The sequence below is a fragment of the Pimephales promelas genome, chromosome 20 (assembly GCF_988280905.1).
Source record: "Pimephales promelas chromosome 20, fPimPro1.hap1.1, whole genome shotgun sequence".
Classification (NCBI taxonomy): Eukaryota; Metazoa; Chordata; class Actinopteri; order Cypriniformes; family Leuciscidae; genus Pimephales; species Pimephales promelas.
In genome coordinates this window covers 22947429-22965893 of record NC_142788.1, presented here as the reverse complement: position 1 = coordinate 22965893, position 18465 = coordinate 22947429, and the positions used below count along the sequence as shown (strand labels likewise).

The following is an 18465-nucleotide window of genomic DNA, read 5'->3' as shown; positions in this document are numbered from 1 at the left end:
TCATTTTTACTAACAAATGCATGCAAATCTCTGCGGTAAGCACCTCAAACATCAAGTTTCGGCGAGACCTTCTCTTCCCACAAAATGAAACTTGTGCTGGGATTTTTTTTTAATTTTTGTAAGAGGTTGGTCTTTTTTAAACATGATTACTTAAGACCAACATCATCGCGTCACTCGTCCACCAGCTGTTCCATTCCCTCCTCACTGCTGTTATGATTATAATGCCCTAACAAATCTCCCTGGAGCTACTTTCACTTTGTGAATGTAGTGAATTCAATCTAAACATGTCGCCACATGTAAGGGTTTGCCTGAGATGTGAGCGGACCATGAAACCAGACTGTTAAACTATTCATCGTATGCAGGGTTCACTCTAGGTTGATCATACAACAGGTACAGTAAGGTTTTGTTCAGTCATCAGGGAACTCCCGCTGAGTCACCCGACAACGTCAGAATGTACAGTTCATTGAACAATCTTTTTTGTTTTTTAGATTAGATTAGATTAGGTTGACCAATATTTGCTCCATGAAATAAAACTATTTACTCACTGTAAATTTCCCAACACATTGATAATATGGCTCTTGGGGCAACATGGGACTTTTGTTTTACAACCATATACTTCTATAGGGCTTTTCACACTGACCTCAACACCAAGCTATTGTCTTTTGGGTGTTTTTACACACAAGCTGTATTCAAACCTCAAAACCCAATCACCCAGAATGAGTTCCTAATACAGGGTAAAGAATGAACTGTGAATGAATGGGAAACGATAACTCATGGTTCTGTTGACTCCGGTTTAGACCCGGGGTTGACAATTTTATTTATTTACTTATAAATCCTACTATGTACAAAACAGTAAAATGCACTACAATCTTAATGAGGTCAAAAGTTCCGTTTCAGAAGGATAGTAAACACTGCCATTTATTGAGTCCACTTCCCACATGACTCGGTCAAACACGTTTACCGAACACTGCCCATAAACTATAAATAAAAAAACTAAGAAAAGTGCAAACATACAGTGTAAAACAGCCCCATTGTTCTTCTTTTTCAAAGTTATTGGTCCAGTATTTTTATTTTTTTTAAAGTGCTATTTTCAACAGAAAAGTGGGAAAGCCCACCAGGGTATTTCAAGAGGGCTTTGACCTGAAAATGTGACGCAAACACCAGTAGATGACGCCTACTCTCATAAAAGTGTTGACATGCTGTCTGCTACTGCACACCTACGATGACAACCCTTTCATCTCGTGTTATCAAGAGCAGCTTGCTCTATACTTCAGCTTTTAAAAACGTAATAATGCACACAGGGACAACATCTAAATGCCCATTTTGTTCCCATTAATCACAGCTGGAATGGCTGACAGACACCCAGTCAAGGATGTATTTCACAGTTAAGTGGATGTTATCCTCTTGCTGTTGTAGCAATACTACAGTAAGATAAGAAAATAAAAAGCTGTCCAGAACTCACACTATAAGTTTAGAGTCTGAGTCTTGTGTGTTGATGGACTCTGAGCTGCCCTGTTCCTGCTCAGGGTGACGGAAACTACAGTCTGGCGGCACCCCTACCAAAATCCTGGACTCATCTGGGCGGTCTAAATGAAGGAAATGACAATACTGTAAATACAGAGTCAGACATTATGACCATGTAGGAAAGGAAAAAATCAACAGGTTTAAATAGTACCTTGGTCAGCGGTATCAGTTTGTGGCTTCTCTGTTTTGTTTTGTCCTTTTACATATGCAACCACGGATGCTATGATACAAAGGACAGCCAACCCTGCCATCCCTCCAGCAATGAAAACTGGAAGCCATTTTGTCTCTTCTGGAGGTCCTAGAAATATATTCAATATCCGTATTGAAAGATATGCAGTCCAAGTAAATTGATAATGTATGCTGATCACAGATATGCAACAAGATATTCGAGATATTCTCCTTTACCTTCTTTTTTGCTCCCAACATGTAAGGTTGGTACTATTGCTTCTGTAACAGACACAAAAACATTACATTTTGCGGCAGTATGTTCCTTGACATCCAAGTTATAATGTCCTTTTGTATTCCTTGTTACCTTGGTCTGAAGAGCAAGTACGGTCACTGGTAGCATTTCCTTTGCCCAACCTCTGTCCATCGGGACAACTAGAGAATGAATGAGTTTGAATGAGTTTTATGCCAAATGCAGATCTAATTTCAGATAAATTACGTGTTTGTTTTCAAAACAGACAAACCTTTTTTTCCATTCTCTGCAGTTACTGTGGCTTTTGTCATTGAATTTTCCTTCTGGACATTTTCTACACAATCCTGCAAGCATTGAATGAAAGAATTTATTTGAAAATAATATAGCAATTTCCTATTGAACAGCTGATTTATTTATCAGAACATATTCATCTGAATGTACAGCTTTGCAGTTTTTACGTCCAAATCATGAAAACGACTAAAACCGCCGTTTTATGCTGTCAGGCCAGTACTGAACGTATGGACCTAATACACAAGCACATGACTACACCATTTTCTCAAATTCCCATTTTTGCAGCTTATATGGTGACGATAACCGTATTGTTATCAAAACCATGCATTTCAAAAAATTTTGAAGTTTGCATTTTCAGGCCCCCAACGCACCGTTGTTAATGTAGCTAAATGAATGGCCACAAAAAGTTGCACGTTTTTATTTGGAGTTGTGTAAACGGCCCCTGACAGGGTCCGGAATTCTTACTGTTTTCGGTGGGCTCCTCCCCCTCCTTGCATTCAGTAACACAGAATGAACATTCGTCGTTTCCGCACCGATATCCAGGCTTGCATCCACATACTGTATTGCTGCTGATAGTGCAAGGTTTAAGTGTAATCTGTTTACCTACAAACATGAAACAGAAAGATTAATGCTTACACAGTATGATGTTTTAAAGCTTATGATGATGATGATGCAGATGAAACAAAATTCTGTGAATTGTAATGAGGATGTAAAACAGAATCATATACCTGTGCACTGGGTACATCTCAAACAGAAGAATTCGAAACTGATTGTGTACGTGTCAGGTTCACAGGGGATACAGAGCTTTTCTGGGACGCTTCCACAACGATTCACCAAACGGTTCCCTGTAACCACAAGCAACTATTTACAGTATGGCTTTGAAACTCATACACATTTGACACTCTTATAACTGAATTGCTGTCCAAAAGCCTGAGGGAGTTTTAACATAAAACAAACAATACTAAAATAAGCCAAAAGTGGTGACATGGCATTCATACAACAACGTACCATTTGCTTGGAAGGACATCTCCAAAAAAGTTATTATTGCTATTATCAATTATTGCTAACTGAAATCCAATCGTGTGAATAGGTTTGATTCTTTACATTTTAAGCAAGCAAGGAAGTGTTACAGAGCTCCTCATTCACAGCGAGATTTATAGTGAGTTGGGACAACCCTTGGTTTGAGGTTGAGGATGATCTATTCATCTTTAAACAATGACAGAACAATTCATGGATTTCCCTTTAAGTGATAAACCACATCCTTTTCATGTGGTACCTTCAAAATGATCTGAAACTTCCTTCACTCAGTCACTATTACTAATAAATAATTTCAAGGATACACTGTAATCTGCTTTTTTGTATCTTCAATATCCCAATAAGTCTTTGAAAAAAGGGAAATTATGAAATTGTAAACTTCCTAAAATTAAGTTTTTTCAAGTATTACAGATATCATATTAGGTTACATAACACATCATATTGCAGTCATTTATTGTCACCTGGCTTGCATTTGTTGCAGCAAACATCTGATCCAGACATTGCCCAATCCTCACAGCCAGAATCAGAACCCACAGTGTAGTTCAGCACTAGACTGAATATCAGAAAGACATTCAGTCCTCGGAAAGCAGTCAGCATTTTTTTCCTACTACACAAGAAAGAAAACAATTTACCAACTATTATTAACCGCTACTTGATATAATATTATTATTAATGATTACATTTTTAATTAATTCATCAGTTCATTCAACCGAAAACAGACTCAATAAACATCTAAAATCCCCAAATGTTTCAATATGTTTTAAATGTAGGCTAGTTAATATGTTTACGTAATACATTACAGTTATTAATATATATTTCTTATTAATGAAATAGTCATATATAAATATTTTCTCTTACTGTTTTTGTGTATGGTCCTGACTCAAAGAAAACGCGTACTAAGAAGAGAAACTCCACTCCACTCATTATTTAAACACACACTCTCTGAAGTAGGCGTGGCTACTGGTGAACAGCAGCTCTCCTCACACATGTCATTTTCATTTTCGTATCGAGTGCAGGCGGGTGCGAACTACGGGGGAACTGAGCTCGGCTCCCCTTAATAAGACATGGGCTCCCCTGAAAACGTGATATGTGAAATTTTGGAGCCTATCTCATCGTGTACGTGAGATGTGATGTGAGTGGCAAAGGAGATATAGAACATGTTTTTTAGACATTGTAGGGCTGACGCAGGGCACAAATGCAGAGTCCATTTACAACAGGTTTGGGGCTTCAGTTCTCACTGGCAAATCCACTGGAGTCAGTGCAAGGCTTAAGCGTGACTTTCCAAAGTTACATTGCTTGGCTCATCGCCTTGAATTGGCTGTCCATGATTCTTTGAAAGTGGTTGCTGGATGTAATCATTTCGAGTTTTTCATTGCCAAGCTGTAGGCTATTCTCTGTACCACCAGTCTGCAAAGAACGTGAGATTGCTTGAGGAAGCAGCTGCAGATCTGCAGATTTTGATAATAGGACAGATATTCACCATCAGATGGGTGGCGATCAGCCTAGTTTCAATAGGCGGTCTGGAATAACTACCCTGCTTTAGCGCGCCATTTCAAAATTGCAAGTGAGGTTGCATCTCGCAACGGCGCTATACAAACACCTCACAAACTCAGGGTTTTTACTTGATTTGGCTTGCATGAAAGACATTATCCGTGAGCTGCAGGGCCTGTCACTGAAATGTCAGCAAAGAAATATCACTCAAGTTGATGCCAGTTGCCACATTCTACAGTGTATATAGGGTGACCATATTTTGATTACCAAAAACCAGGACACTCGGCCCAGCAAACACATGGGCCAACTCAAATACTTGAAGGTTACACAAAGATACCTTATTCATTTCAATACATTTAAAGTATGTTATGCCTCCTCTGTATGGATAGAAAATTGTTATATTGTTATATGAAAACAGGACATGTCCTGGGAAAACAGGACAGTTGGTCACCCTAGGTTATACTGAAAGCAATGAAATCGAGTGGAGGGAAATCCACACAGAAGGTCGAACAGCGCACGTCTCTCTGGGGCTGTTTAAAAATGTTCAACTAGTTGCGGGCACAGGCAAGATTAATCGAAATCAGCTTTATCAATCTGTGATCGACAATCTCACATGGCGAATGCCAGAATCAGACCTCATACAAATGCTAAAACCCATGAACAAGCGCTTTTGGCCACGGGAACGGAATGCATTGATCCTGTATGGAGAAAACGAGGTACGTGCACTTGCTAAAATGCTTGGAGAACCAGCCAGAGAGGTGTTTGAGGAGTTCCGCGACTGGAAATTACAAGACAGAGCACCAGGCAGAAATCTGGAAAAGATTTGTACAGCGAGTAGAACATGCCTTCCTACTTCAGCTGAGTGTGAGAGGGGATTTTCTACCGTCAATGATACTAACAGCGCAATAGGTTGCGTGAAAACAGCCTCTCATTGTCGCTCCTTTTTCTGGACATTAATGGACTCCCATTGGAGTTTCAACCCAATGCCCCTTATCACATCTTGGATTAAGGAAGGTCATCGCCCATCCACTTCTTGGATATCTGGACGAGCAGCAAAGGAAGCTGACCCCAGGCCTCTGTGGTTGATTTTGTGTTAAGGTAAGATGTTATTTCCAATTATGTGTTGTGGCTGGGTTGTTATTGGTCTGCGTGACTCTCGATACCTTTGGCGTAATTGAACGGAGTAATTATGGTATTTTTCTGTAGCTTGAGTCATTTAACCGCTGTTCTTGATGTGAACTCAAATGCTATTTAACTGACAATACTTTGCTAACTGTTGTCAATTTGTGTCGATAAAGTATGGTGTATTCCATTAGTCACGGGCGTCAGTTTGGTTTGAAATCAAAAAACTTTTGGCAAGCGTGTCAGAGGTTACGGGTTCTAGTCCGCCCTCGGTGTAGTTTTTCTCTCTCTCATCAAAACCGAATATTTTAATCAGTGGTTGCAGTCTATATCAAGCAGGAACACGTTTGTGGGCATTTTATTTTGTGATTTCACCAGAATGAAAAGAGAGTCTCCCCATAACTGCGATAGATTGAGGAGCGCGAGTTATGACTTATGACTGCGCGTGCGCCGCAGAGAATACTGTATCCATAGATATCTATGACACTGATAGCAACGGACGAGCACTCAGCTTGAGTTCAAAAACAAAATATTTTAGCGCTAGATCTCTTATTAAATAATATATAGTAGCCTATGCTTGCATAAAACAAGTGGTGCATATACTCGTAGCTGTTATGTATCTTTCTAAGTCATTGTAAGTCTTCTTTTTAGGCAGCCCCCCCCCCCTAAAAAGAAAAAAACAAAAAAACAAAAACAAAAAAAAAAAAACAAGTGGGCTCGAGTGTTAACGCGAAACATAATTAAATACGGGGAAAAAGCGAATATCTGATAGATAAGACGCATCTACTTAATGACACATCATGACTCAGTGTCGCACCAAACGTCTCATGAGCATCACATCGTTTAGTGCCATATGAAACTCTGCGGAACACTTCCTCATTAGCCTGTATCCTTCCTTCCTTCTCCTTCCTTTGGGACGGATATTGAAAGAGGTCTGAATGACAGTGTAACCTAAGACAATAATCAGGTGATTGCTGAGTCATTGTCCCGAGTAGGCTATGTGACTTTATTTTTTTTTTTTTTCATTTTTTACAGCAACACCAATAGGCTACACATTTCCACACTAAATTTAAGAGGGAATTGGATAAAAAATTCCAATCAGATGATTGCTGAATCATTGTCCCGAGTAGGCTATGTGACTTCATTTTTATTAGTAGTATTTACAGCAATAACAGTAAACATTTCCACACTAAATTTAAGATTAGTGAATAGCATAAACATTCCGTCCATTTGGATTACAGTTTAAACATTAAAAAAACTAATAAACATAATGTGATGCATATTTTTCAGTCATAAATAAGAAATATGGTTCAGAAAAGGGAGACATCCAAAATGTATACTGTTGGTGTGCCTCAAGGAGCAGGGTTGGGAATCACTGGTTTAAATTATGGGAAAAGACTATAAGCTTAACAGTTGGGAAATGAGGAAACATTGATTTCAAAATGTAAAAGAAAAACCCCCACTTACCTGAAATGCTATGCAGGAAACTGTAACCTCCAGACATGTGTTAATCAGCTCATCTTACAGACAGTGAATTGAAATAATAAAGAAATGACAGTTTCTTTGAGAGACATACTGTATATGTTACAAGTACTGGACCATACAGTAAGAGCTGCGAGATCAGGTGCGCTCATCTGCAGCTCACCTAGAGGAATGCTATTGTCTTTTAATGGGATGTGGCTAAACATCTCTATCACAGTTTTAGTAGCCTGCTAAAGTCAAAATCAATCATAATTAATATAAGCAGCATTTAATTTAAAACTAATTCACTTATTGCCATATCCCATGTGATAATACTTCCAGACAGCATCTCATTGAGTCACTTTTTGTCTTTTAGTTTTGTCAGTCTCATCATTTACAGAAATTAGGGTAAGTCAGTGCTATTCTAAAATACTGTTGTAACTAACTAAAACGGTAAAACTATAATCGTCTGACACATCCTCCTACATTACTACATCACACACTCCCACAATAACCTTTTCATTAGAAGGTTAAATGACATCGTCAACCCACTCCAATGGCGTCATGCGCAGTACTAATCATTAAAAAAATTCTGTCTAGTTGTCATTTGAAGTGGCAAGAATCACGTGTCTTAGCATCAAACTTGACATATTGCACACACGTTGCTAAAGATTGACATCTGTGTGTGTCAAACCAAGGCTACTGTAAGTATCACCATCAGCATCTGTTCTTTCCACTTGTTGTCACACTTCCTCCCTTTTAAGTGAAAGCATTTTGTTTGTCTTCGAAAAACAGGGGATTAAAAGTTAAAAGCTGCAGAAGACGTGTCACTTCCTCATACTGAGAAGCTGCAGTAGTGAGTCAGAGATAAAGCATGCGTCCACAGCACACTCATGCAAATGCCTACATGCACAGTGGCAGGCGAAACCCTTCTGTAGTGTCTCAGACTTACCATGAAAAATTCTCTTCAAAGAAACTTTACCCTGTTTGTAAGCGATAGACGATCTCCACAGAACATTTGGAAGTTACTCAGAAATGTGATTTACATGCCATGGATCATCACCATTAAGTGAGCAGGTATTCAGATATGTCAGATATATTCAGAATAGATTTCGATTTCAACCTCCATTGAGCTTTGGTTGAGTAGCGGAACAACATATTTCCCATGCATTGCTGAACCAACGATTAGAAGATTATATCTCAAAATCATGCTCAAAACTGAACTTCATGTCAAATGTTTAGTTTTGAGATAAACTTTCTTAACAGTTGGCTAAGCGTGAAAAATATGCTGTTCCGTTACTCCAAAGCATGGTGGAGGTGTGATCACCATCAGAAACTGCTTCAGAGACGTGAAAATGATAGCTCCTCACAAGTTTCATAATACCAGATACGTAGACCGGTGACATCTGTTCTTTGAAAATGATCTGGTGTTTTGGCAGCACAAATCATGCTGTCAAAACATTAGATAGTGAAAATCATATCAGCACCTGCATTTACCAGACACTCAAAGGTTTTAGAAATTAGGAAATACTGGAGACTTGATGATGCCAGATAGTGGACCACGATAAGGTTACTTTTGCAACACTCTTAAACGTAAAGGTTCCTTATAGGCATCAATGGTTCTTTAGTTCATTCATGGAACCTTTGTATTTCACAAAAGGTTGTTAATGTGGAAAAAGTTTCTTTAGACTTTCAAAATGTTCTTCACACCACAGAAAAAGAACGTTCATTCAGACTGATCTCATGAAATTGCGTATGTATTACACGCCAATTCGTATTTCCATTTTTTGTGTGCTATCAACACGCATAGGCCTAATCACTTTCCAGTGTGTTTATGAACGCTGTTGACTTAACGGTATTACTGTATATGCAAGTATATGACTTACCTCAACCCCATCCCTAAACCTACCCGTCACTGGGGTTAATAGCATTTATGAGTGTTCCCCAAACATCCTAGGAAAAAAAAAATATCGCTCCCCAGATGTAGATCTACATTTTACTTCATTTCGCTCGGACATTCAAAAGCGTGTACATACACGCGGAATCACTTGGGCATTAATGGCGTAGACATACGCGCATATATTACGCGGATAGCTCAAAGTGCATATAGATAACACGCCACTTGACTTGAAAGTGGCTTGTATGTTTACGCAAATGTCGGTACTTTCCCGTTATTTGGACCCCACGATGGCCTACCCCTAACCCCGCCCCTAAATCTCCCCATTACTGGGGTTAAGACCAATCAGGGACGATGGCCTACCCCTAACCCCGCCCCTAAATCTCCCCATCACTGGGGTTAAGACCAATCAGGGTCGATGGCCTACCCCTAACCCTGCCCCTAAATCTACCCGTCACTGGGATTAAGACCAATCAGGGACGATGGCCTACCCCTAAACCCGCCCCTAAACCTACCGGTCACTGGGGTTAAGACCAATCAGGGATAAGTATAGTTCCGAAATGGTATATGGCGGGGTCCGGATAACAGGAAAGTACCCAAAAGTCATGATGTCATGTTGCTTCATTTAATAACTGTTTACTGCAAGGTTCTTTGGAAAACCAAAAATTGTTAAACTATGGTATCGAATATTAATCTTTCCCCGCTTTTCCACTCTCATTGCTCAATCGCTCCATTCCGTGCCAATCAAGCCTATGAGGTCGATACGGATATGGTTTTACTTTAAACCTAGGAGCTCTTTGGAATGTAATACATATGCGTCAGTCTTTGCTTTGGTAACACAATAGTTTACAGATGCATTCCGTAGTGACTGTGTCATGGGTGATCAGATTTTTATTTACATTTTATTATGAACTTTTGTTTACTTTGCTCAAATAGTGCACTTGGGCAGCTACAGAGAAACTGGTACTCAGACAAGTGACCTCATCAACATCACTACACACATTCTAGGAGAGAACTGTTTGTAATCGTGCCGTACCAGGCTCAAGTGGAAATATACCTGGAATATTCCTTGCCGTTTGAGTTGTCAGCTTTCATTTTTAAGGGATAGTTCACCCAAAATTGAAAATTATGTCGGTATTTATTTACTCACCCTCATGTTGTTCCAACCCCGTAAGACTTTCGTTCATCTTCGGAACACAAATGAAGATATTTTTGATGAAATCTGAGAGCTGGATCACTCTTCCATACTAGTCCATAGGCTTCTTGAGGAATTGAAACTTGCCAGCCTCAAAGTTATTAAAGTCACTTGGACTATTTTAACAATGTCTTTAGTAACCTTTCGAGGCCGGCAATTTCAATTCCTCAAAAAGCCTAAGGACTAGTATGGAGGAGTGATCCAGCTCTCAGATTTCATCAAAAATATCTTCATTTGTGTTCCGAAGATGAACGAAAGTCTTACGGGGTTGGAACAACATGAGGGTGAGTAAATGCTGACAGAATTTTCATTTTTGGATGACTATCCCTTTAAGAGTGAACAAGCTGTGTTTTTTAAATCTGAGAACAAACCCCACTTCAAGACAATGGCTGGCCACTTCTTAATACATAAAATTTATTTTCTCGGTTTTATATATATTTTATCATATTTACAATTTATTATTCTTCGTTTGTGAAGAAACAATAAAGCATACAGCTTGCGATCAGCATTTCATTCGAAAGGGCCCAGAAGTTATATTCCAAAAGTGCTTGACAGAAACTGTGCCTCTTCTCTGTTTTGGCTCAGGCAGATAGGTCAGTTCGTGGAATATAGAACATTACAAACAAGGACATTCAGTATGCTCTTTCACAACACACCTCACTTATTTACCAGTAAACTTGACCATAACAAACATCATAGCCTTTCCTCCATAATAAACGACAATGTTTTTGAACAAAGATAACAACTCGCTAATTGCCAAGGGACTTTGGTTAACCTATCTGCCTCTTTAAATATCATCTATGTTTTAAATTTAAGGGCCTATACTACCACGCTGATCATAGACTACTGCATTAAAAGAGTAGTTCACTTTTGCTGATAATTTACTCACCTCCATGTCATCCAAGATATCCATGTCATTCTTTCTTCAGTCGAAAAGAAATTAAGGTTTTTGATGAAAACATTCCAGGATTTTTCTCCATATAATAAACTTCAATGTGGTCCAAAAGAGAGTATCATTGCAAACTGCAAACTGTTCAAAGGGCTTTAAACGATTTCAGACGATGAATAAGGGTCTTATCAAGCGAAAAGATCACTCTTTTAATAAATAAATAACAAAGTTTAAGTTTTATATGCTCAAATGGTCGCCTTGCTCTTTTAGGGTTAGGGTTGGGGTGTGATGCGCGTTCGTGACTCTCCTATTCGAACTCGTTCATTAAAATGAATTAAAATGAAATGAACCTTATTCATCGTCTGGAACCGTTTAAAGCCCTTTGAACAGTTTGCAGTTTGCACTGAAACTGTCTTTTGGACCTTGAACCATTTGGTTCCCATTTCTTTTCGACTGAAGAAAGAATGACATGGATATGTTGAATGAAATGGGGCTGAGTAAATTATCAGCAAACATTTTTTTTTTTAAAGTGAACTACTTCTTTAACTGTACAGTGATGTTCGTAATACAGTGGTGAATACTAAGACAACTGGTGACATTTGAACAGTCAGTTAGTTCACAGACTCTATGAAAAGCACCTGTTTGTTATTGTTTAAAATGTATCATGTACATTAAGAGTTCACGGTGGAAATCTTTGCAACCATGAGACTAACATTAGCACGTCCAAGCATTTATTTAATGATACTGTAGAGCTTAACATGCTATAATGCTAATGAAGGAATTTGGCAAGTTGTAGCCTCACAAGACAATACATTCAGCAATGTTTAGGGACGTCAATTGTCATTATGATTGTCAACAGGATTATGACTCTGCAAATGCAAGTGTGTGAGAAAAAAGTTAATCCAGCGCATTGATTAATTTAAAAGTACAGACTGTGTTAAGAGCCAGTTGTCAGGCCAGTTGTCTGGCTTTCTAACTTGTGCAAAGAACAGCTAGGGATAAAAAGCAGACAGTCTGATACACTGACTTTCCTGTTAAAAAGCTTATTAGTTGTGTTATCTTGTGTCAGAGAGTCTAAATGAACTCTGCAGTTGTGCTTTTTTAGTGTCCTCCGTTGATCTAAATAACATTGAATGGACGTTAAAGGAAGAATTTACCTAAAAATGAAAATTCTGTCATTTGCTCACTCTCGTGTTGTTTCAAACGCACTTTTTCTTTTGAACACAAAATATCCTGGTTATATTCCATATAATAAAGGGGGACTGGCCTGTCAAGTCCAAAAATGATGAATTTTGGTCCGTTCATCACAAAAAAATAACCATTCATGATTCAATAATAATGTTCTCCTCATTCTTATGGATTACTTGATGCTTTATTTTTATTTTGTCATTTTGAAGCTTGACAGCCCCAGACCCTATTCACTCTCATTATATGAAATAAATGTCAGGATATTCTAGATAGCATTTTAGTGTTATTTACAGACTATTATAGTTTTTTATTAATATTTTGAATTCGTTTGTATTTTTATATTCATCTGAATTTCAGTTTTGTTCATCTACTATTTCAGATTTATTTCAATTACTGAAAACGACAGTTTTATAGGTTTTGTTAACAATAACACTGATTATTTTGTTCCACAGAAGAACAAAACTCGACATGAGGATTAAAAAAAATGACAATTTTCATTATTGGGTAATTTAAATCGGGGCTATCAGTTAGTACATTCTCAGTGCAGGGATCGTCAGTAGCAAAAATTCATGAAACAAACTCGGGGGAACTATAGGCCTTGTGCTCTGAAAGGGTTAAAGGCACTCTCCTGTCACATAATATCAACGAAAAATTCACAAGGATTTCCCATAGCGTGTTGAAAAGACTGCCGACTAGCCGTGAGTTCTGGTGGGACGTTTCCTAACTCCCGAATGGGTGGAGCCCCAGGTGCGCTGTTGCTTGCTGCCGCTTTGGGGGCGAGGTGAGCAAGGCAGTACGGAGGGGGCAAACCCGGCGGGCCGTAGGAAGAGCCGTGACTTCTCTCACTGTGAGCACAGGACAGATGATTGGGCTGAACGAAAGGGGCGTGGGTGTAGGTGAAGTTGTGGCTATGCTGCGAGATGCTGTGACAGTGGCCATGACTGTACGCAGAGTGGGCTTGACTGACAGCAGAGCGACTGTGGCTGTGGCTTGGATGACTCAGCTGACTGGATGTCTTCTCACCCCTCCTTCCGACCCACGTGCCCAGTTCGGATTCGCTGCCCCCACAGCACGGCGCCTTATGGTCCTTCTCTCGAGGGGAGGGTCTCCGTCCTTTCCCAGCGCTGGGGTTGGAGCCACTGCTTCTGCTACCTAAAAAAGGAGACATAATGTGTTAGGACAAAACTACTATTATTTTCCTCATAAAACCATGCGCTAACCAGACTTGACAAGCAATGACAGCCATTTCTTCAATGCTAACCGAATTTCTGTTCTATCAGCCGCAACAAGCAAATCTATATTTGGTTAGTTGCTTAATTCCTTTTCAATTCATTTCTCTTGTACATTACTGTTCAAAAGTTTGGGGGCAAGAAATTATTTGACATTTTTGAAAGAAATTAATACTTTTATTCACCAAGGACGCATTGAATTTGTCAAAAGTGACGGTAAAGACTTTCTATTCACTTTCTATTAAAAAAAATGTATCATGGTTCAAAAAAAAAAAACTGTTGTCAACATAGATAAGAAATGTTTAACAAATGCTTTCTGAAGGATCATGTGACACTGAAGACATTCATCTTTGCCATCACAGGAATAAATTCTATTTTAAAACATTTTAAAATAGAAAACAGTTATTTTTAATTTTAATATATTTCACAATATTATTTTTTACTGTATTTTTGAACCCAATGCAACCTTGGTGAACATAAGTGACGTCTTTCAAAAACATTAAAAAAAATCTTACCGACCTCTAACGTTAAAACGGTAGTAGTGTATATTAAACATCAAAAATATACAAGAAGAGACTGATTGTGGAAATTTATGAACACTGAACAAATCTCTCATGTTGTGCAGAAACGTTTTGGATGAACATCTCTCCTGAAACTGTCCCATTAACACAAAAGGCAAAAATGGCCCAAATATTTTAAAATACGTAATATTAAAGAAACGGCATAAGAAAGGATGCTGTCTCAAGAGGCATCATGTTCTTGGCTTTCCGCTCTCTGCTCTGATTGGCTGTGGTGTTGTTGTGTCGCACCTGGTTAGGGCAGGGCGTAAAAGACAGCAATACCATGAGGGTACTTTACAACATCAATATATGAGTAACATATAAACGATATGGTACAAATAATATAATTTTTTTGGTAGTTATGCGTTTCAAAAATGTCAGCATTGAGGGTAGGTCAAAATGAAATGGACTGAGGCAACAGTTCTGGACAATGCACTACTCCCAAACTTGAGTTGCTTCAGCTCACATCATATATCATCATGGAAATATTTATTTTTCCTTTCCCAAGTTGATTCAGACACATTCCCACACAAAATACACAAACAAGCAACACAGCTGGGGAGTCACAATAGCCACCTCAATGAGTCAAATGCCATGATGACAGACCATTGAAATAAGATGATAAGGACAAAAGGTGGGGCGGAAAGGCATTTAGGTGAAAGGGCTAATCTTACCGGATCCCCTGTGCCTAGGAGAAACTTTCCATCAGTCTACAGACGGCAAGCAAAACAGAGGGAATATCATAATTATGACACGTCACCCAACCAGTCCGTCCAATACACTCCCACAAACCGAACCCTAGAAAACCTGAGTGTGCTGGATTGATGTTTTAGAAGTAATTTAGCTTGATGACCTTTGCATGACTCCTGATGCACATTCCCTGCTCTGTACAGGGTGCGCAAAGGGTGGCATAAGCAGCATTAATGATTTTAAAAGTCTGGTCATACCACATATATGGAAGATCCAGCTGAATACAGCGACAATGATGATGCTCTAGAAATGGAATGATTAAAAAGAAAAAAGTTGGCATCTGATATCTTGATTTAGTCTTACTAGTATTTCATGATATACTTATCAATAAATGATACACTTTTAAGTAAGGAAAATTATAAAACTTAATAAATGTAACATTGATAAAGACAAATAAATTCTCACATTTGGCACAGATATTTGAAAAGAAAAATTTTCGAGTGAGTTAAGATTAATTTATAGAATTTTGTGCGAGTTATTTTGAGTATGATTTGGTAGCATTAATACAAAAAATATCAGCATTTTTCCTGTTTAATGTGTTGTATGGTTACATATGAAGAGTTCAGATGCAAAAGCCTCTAAATGCCATTTGAAATTTTCTTCTTTAATGATGATTTTTATCAAACTTGTATATTTAAGTTCAGTAATTTCACTTAAATAACAATTAATAGGTAATTATCATTGCCATTTAAGTGAAATTACTGAACTTAAATATACAAGCTTGATAAAAATCATCATTAAAGAAGAAAATTTCAAATGGCATTTAGAGGCTTTCTGCATTTGAACTCTTCATATAGTCTGGCATCAGTTTTTAAAGTATGTCCTGAATCTTTAATAATATGTCTTGTTTGATTTTATTTTGTATCTTGCCTAGCATTACACATAAGTTGTAATCATTCACATTATAGATCATTTTCAGTAAAGGCTGTTTATTACTAGCTTAGCTGTTTCTGACTAATTAATTAGTTATGCATTTCATTTTCATTTACATCATTTACAGTAACTAACGACTGCTATTATGTCAAAAAATTGATTTTTAAACCTTTGGGTTAACCATTTTTGAATAAATGGACAAAACCAAAAAGTGTTACAATCATCCCTCTTTATGCAAACATGTGCACATGATTTACTACTCTTGTGCCACTGATGTCATTCTGCCTGGATGCCTTCATTTAGGTACTGAAAGCAAAACTCAATATGCATAAACATTCAATAGTATTGTACCTAGTCTTCCTACATGCACATTTACAATAAACCCACTGATGGTTTCCTTTTTACTATCGTAAATTCCATCTAATGCCTCAGAGTAGTTGTTAACGTAACAGGGCAGTGCTGGTATTGTTGCTTAACATCATATATCAAGCGATCTTAAAACCGAAAGAGAAAGTCAGTCGAAGCTCACAGGATTGACCGCAGCAAGGGGTTTTCCCTTATATCCATGATCTATTTCTCTCTCTCTCTCTCTCTCTCTCTCTCTCTCTCTCTCACTCACCTTCACTCTGCTGGCTGCCTGCACTACCACTGTGGAAACTGTGGCAGGGGTCCGAGTATCCAGGAGGAAAACCTGGCGGAGGAGTGGGGTAGCCTGGGTAAGGGTAGGGCTGGCCGCCGAGGGGCCAGGGGTTGGTTCCTGGTGGAGGAAGAGGAGGGAGCCCATCCTGATCAGAGCCACCACCACTGTATCCCTCGTTCAGATTGAGAGAAGCCATATCTGAAAACAAACATTTTAATACCATTACAATTATTAATGATATTTCATGTCATTTTTAATTATAGTATTAGTAATCATGCTTTATGGCTCTGACCTTTGGCCAGATCTTATCTTAACTTTAAAGTATACTAACATTCAAATGCTTGGGTTCGGTACGTTATTTTTTGTGTGTGTTTTTTTGGTAACACTTTACAATAAGGTTTCATTAGTTAACATGAACTGATAATGAACTGCACTTCTACAGCATTTATTAATCTTTGTTGAGGTTAATTTCAACATTTACTAATACATTATTAAAATCAAATGTATTCGTTAACGATAGTTAATTGCGTTGTGAAGTAACATGAACAGTCAATGAACAGCTGTATTTATATTAACTAACATTAACAAAGATGAACGTATAACAAATGTATTGCTCATGGTTATGTCATGCTGGCTAATACATTAATGTTAACAAATGAAACCTTATTGTAAATTTTTACTGTTTTTATTATTATTATTATTATTATTTAGCGAGGATACATGATCAAAAGAGCCAGTAAAGGCATATCATTCATTCATTAACCATTTCAGTCATATCTGAATCTTTTTCAGCCAAATAGCCTGACTCTTGGGAAGCAAACTCTTGCCATACCCAAGACTGTCCATGACATTTTTTGGCAATGATACAGGTCCCACGTTTCTTGAAACAAATCAGCATACTAAAATGATTTCAGAAGGCCCATGTGACACTGAAGACTGGACATTCAACATTGCCATCACAGGAATAAATTACATTTCAAAATATATTAAAATAGAAAACATTATTTTAAATTGTAATAATAGTTCACAATATTAGTTTTCTTTAAGTAAGCGTAAGAGATTTCTTTCAAAAATATTGAAAAATCTTACGGACAATACAGTCTTACAGACAGTATTGCCCTGTATGATTATGATCACGACTGTATATTGACTGTACTTTGACACAGATCTCCAAAGGTGTAGTAGCACTGCTCCGAGAAGGTGATTTTATTGACTGTGTGTCTCAGGTAGCCATGTTTCAACAAACTGCTGGCATATTTTCTGGCATCACGGCGGTCCTTGAAGCCCTCCACCCGAGAGAACAACCAGTCAACAACATCAGCCCCTGGAACAAGAGAATGAGCAATGAGGAAAAATAGCACAATTATATACACTGATTATAAATACAATATACAAGGAGCAAAAAAGGTGCGCCAAACAATCGCAGCAAAGAATAACACAAACCGATGACAGCGTTGGCTATAGTGATCTTCAACCACATTCGGTCTCGGATCTCCAGGCCTGAATCTGGTAGCTGCATGACTTTTACTATAGTCGCCATGTCTGTTTTTGGCACAGAAAGGGGAAGGTCATCAAACTCTGTGAAATAAGAAAGAAATAACGGTGTTGAACATGATACATCTACCATTATACTAACAGATGGTCTCTTGTGGGACGTGAATGTGACTTTGATCATACCATAATGGGGGTACGGCCCAGAAAGTGCTGTAGTGTGTGTGATCCAGGCTGCAGGGTCAATGGGTCTTACTGGCTCAGCTGAGGACAGACAGGGATAAATGAACTAGATGAATGCAGCATGCAGCTGCTATAATGGAGGGTGGTAGGTACGTACCTCTAGGGATGGTGAAGTAGCTTCTAGGAGAAGGGTCCCAACATTTCGCCACTGTTAGGCTTATTGGCCTG

General features: G+C 38.3%; 2 protein-coding genes and 2 pseudogenes across 12 annotated transcripts in view; 2 read left to right on the top strand and 2 right to left on the bottom strand.

The window, feature by feature from the left end:
* Positions 1-777: 777 nt before the first annotated feature.
* Positions 778-3890, bottom strand: tnfrsf9a (tumor necrosis factor receptor superfamily, member 9a). The gene is made up of 8 exons (XM_039652793.2): positions 3730-3890; positions 2962-3078; positions 2699-2836; positions 2214-2286; positions 2057-2124; positions 1930-1971; positions 1676-1822; positions 778-1586 (listed from the first exon to the last, which is right to left on the bottom strand). The coding sequence occupies exons 1-8, from the start codon at positions 3863-3865 to the stop codon at positions 1459-1461; spliced, it is 849 nt and encodes a 282-aa protein (XP_039508727.2). The 5' UTR covers positions 3866-3890; the 3' UTR covers positions 778-1458.
* Positions 3891-4254: 364 nt separating this feature from the next.
* Positions 4255-5153, top strand: LOC148970651 (E3 SUMO-protein ligase KIAA1586-like; annotated as a pseudogene).
* On the top strand, positions 5058-6450 carry LOC148970650 (uncharacterized; annotated as a pseudogene).
* Positions 6451-10824: 4374 nt separating this feature from the next.
* Positions 10825-18465, bottom strand: part of dvl1a (dishevelled segment polarity protein 1a) — a 34170-nt gene continuing 26529 nt past the window's right edge. For 4 of the 11 annotated variants that reach the window (XM_039652780.2, XM_039652781.2, XM_089124725.1 and 1 more), the window contains exons 10-15: positions 18395-18462; positions 18241-18318; positions 18007-18141; positions 17720-17887; positions 16543-16761; positions 10825-13663 (exon numbers count right to left, since the gene is read on the bottom strand). In XM_039652780.2, the coding sequence (XP_039508714.2) occupies positions 13143-13663; positions 16543-16761; positions 17720-17887; positions 18007-18141; positions 18241-18318; positions 18395-18462 (1189 nt within the window). In that variant the 3' untranslated portion in view covers positions 10825-13142. Of the gene's footprint in view, positions 13664-14974; positions 15011-15247; positions 15294-16542; positions 16762-17719; positions 17888-18006; positions 18319-18394; positions 18463-18465 lie in introns of all 11 variants that reach the window. The other 7 variants (XM_039652776.2, XM_039652778.2, XM_039652777.2 and 4 more) reach the window with 4 other exon arrangements.

Bases quoted from the DNA above. Each gene is read 5' to 3' on its own strand.
- tnfrsf9a (XM_039652793.2), bottom strand. From the start codon at position 3,865: ATGCTGACTGCTTTCCGAGGACTGAATGTCTTTCTGATATTCAGTCTA. The intron at 2,837-2,961 runs GTATATGATTCT...TCATGTTTGTAG, and splicing joins GAGATGTACCCAGTGCACAG to GTAAACAGATTACACTTAAA. The intron at 1,823-1,929 runs GTAAAGGAGAAT...ATATATTTCTAG, and splicing joins TGTTGGGAGCAAAAAAGAAG to GACCTCCAGAAGAGACAAAA.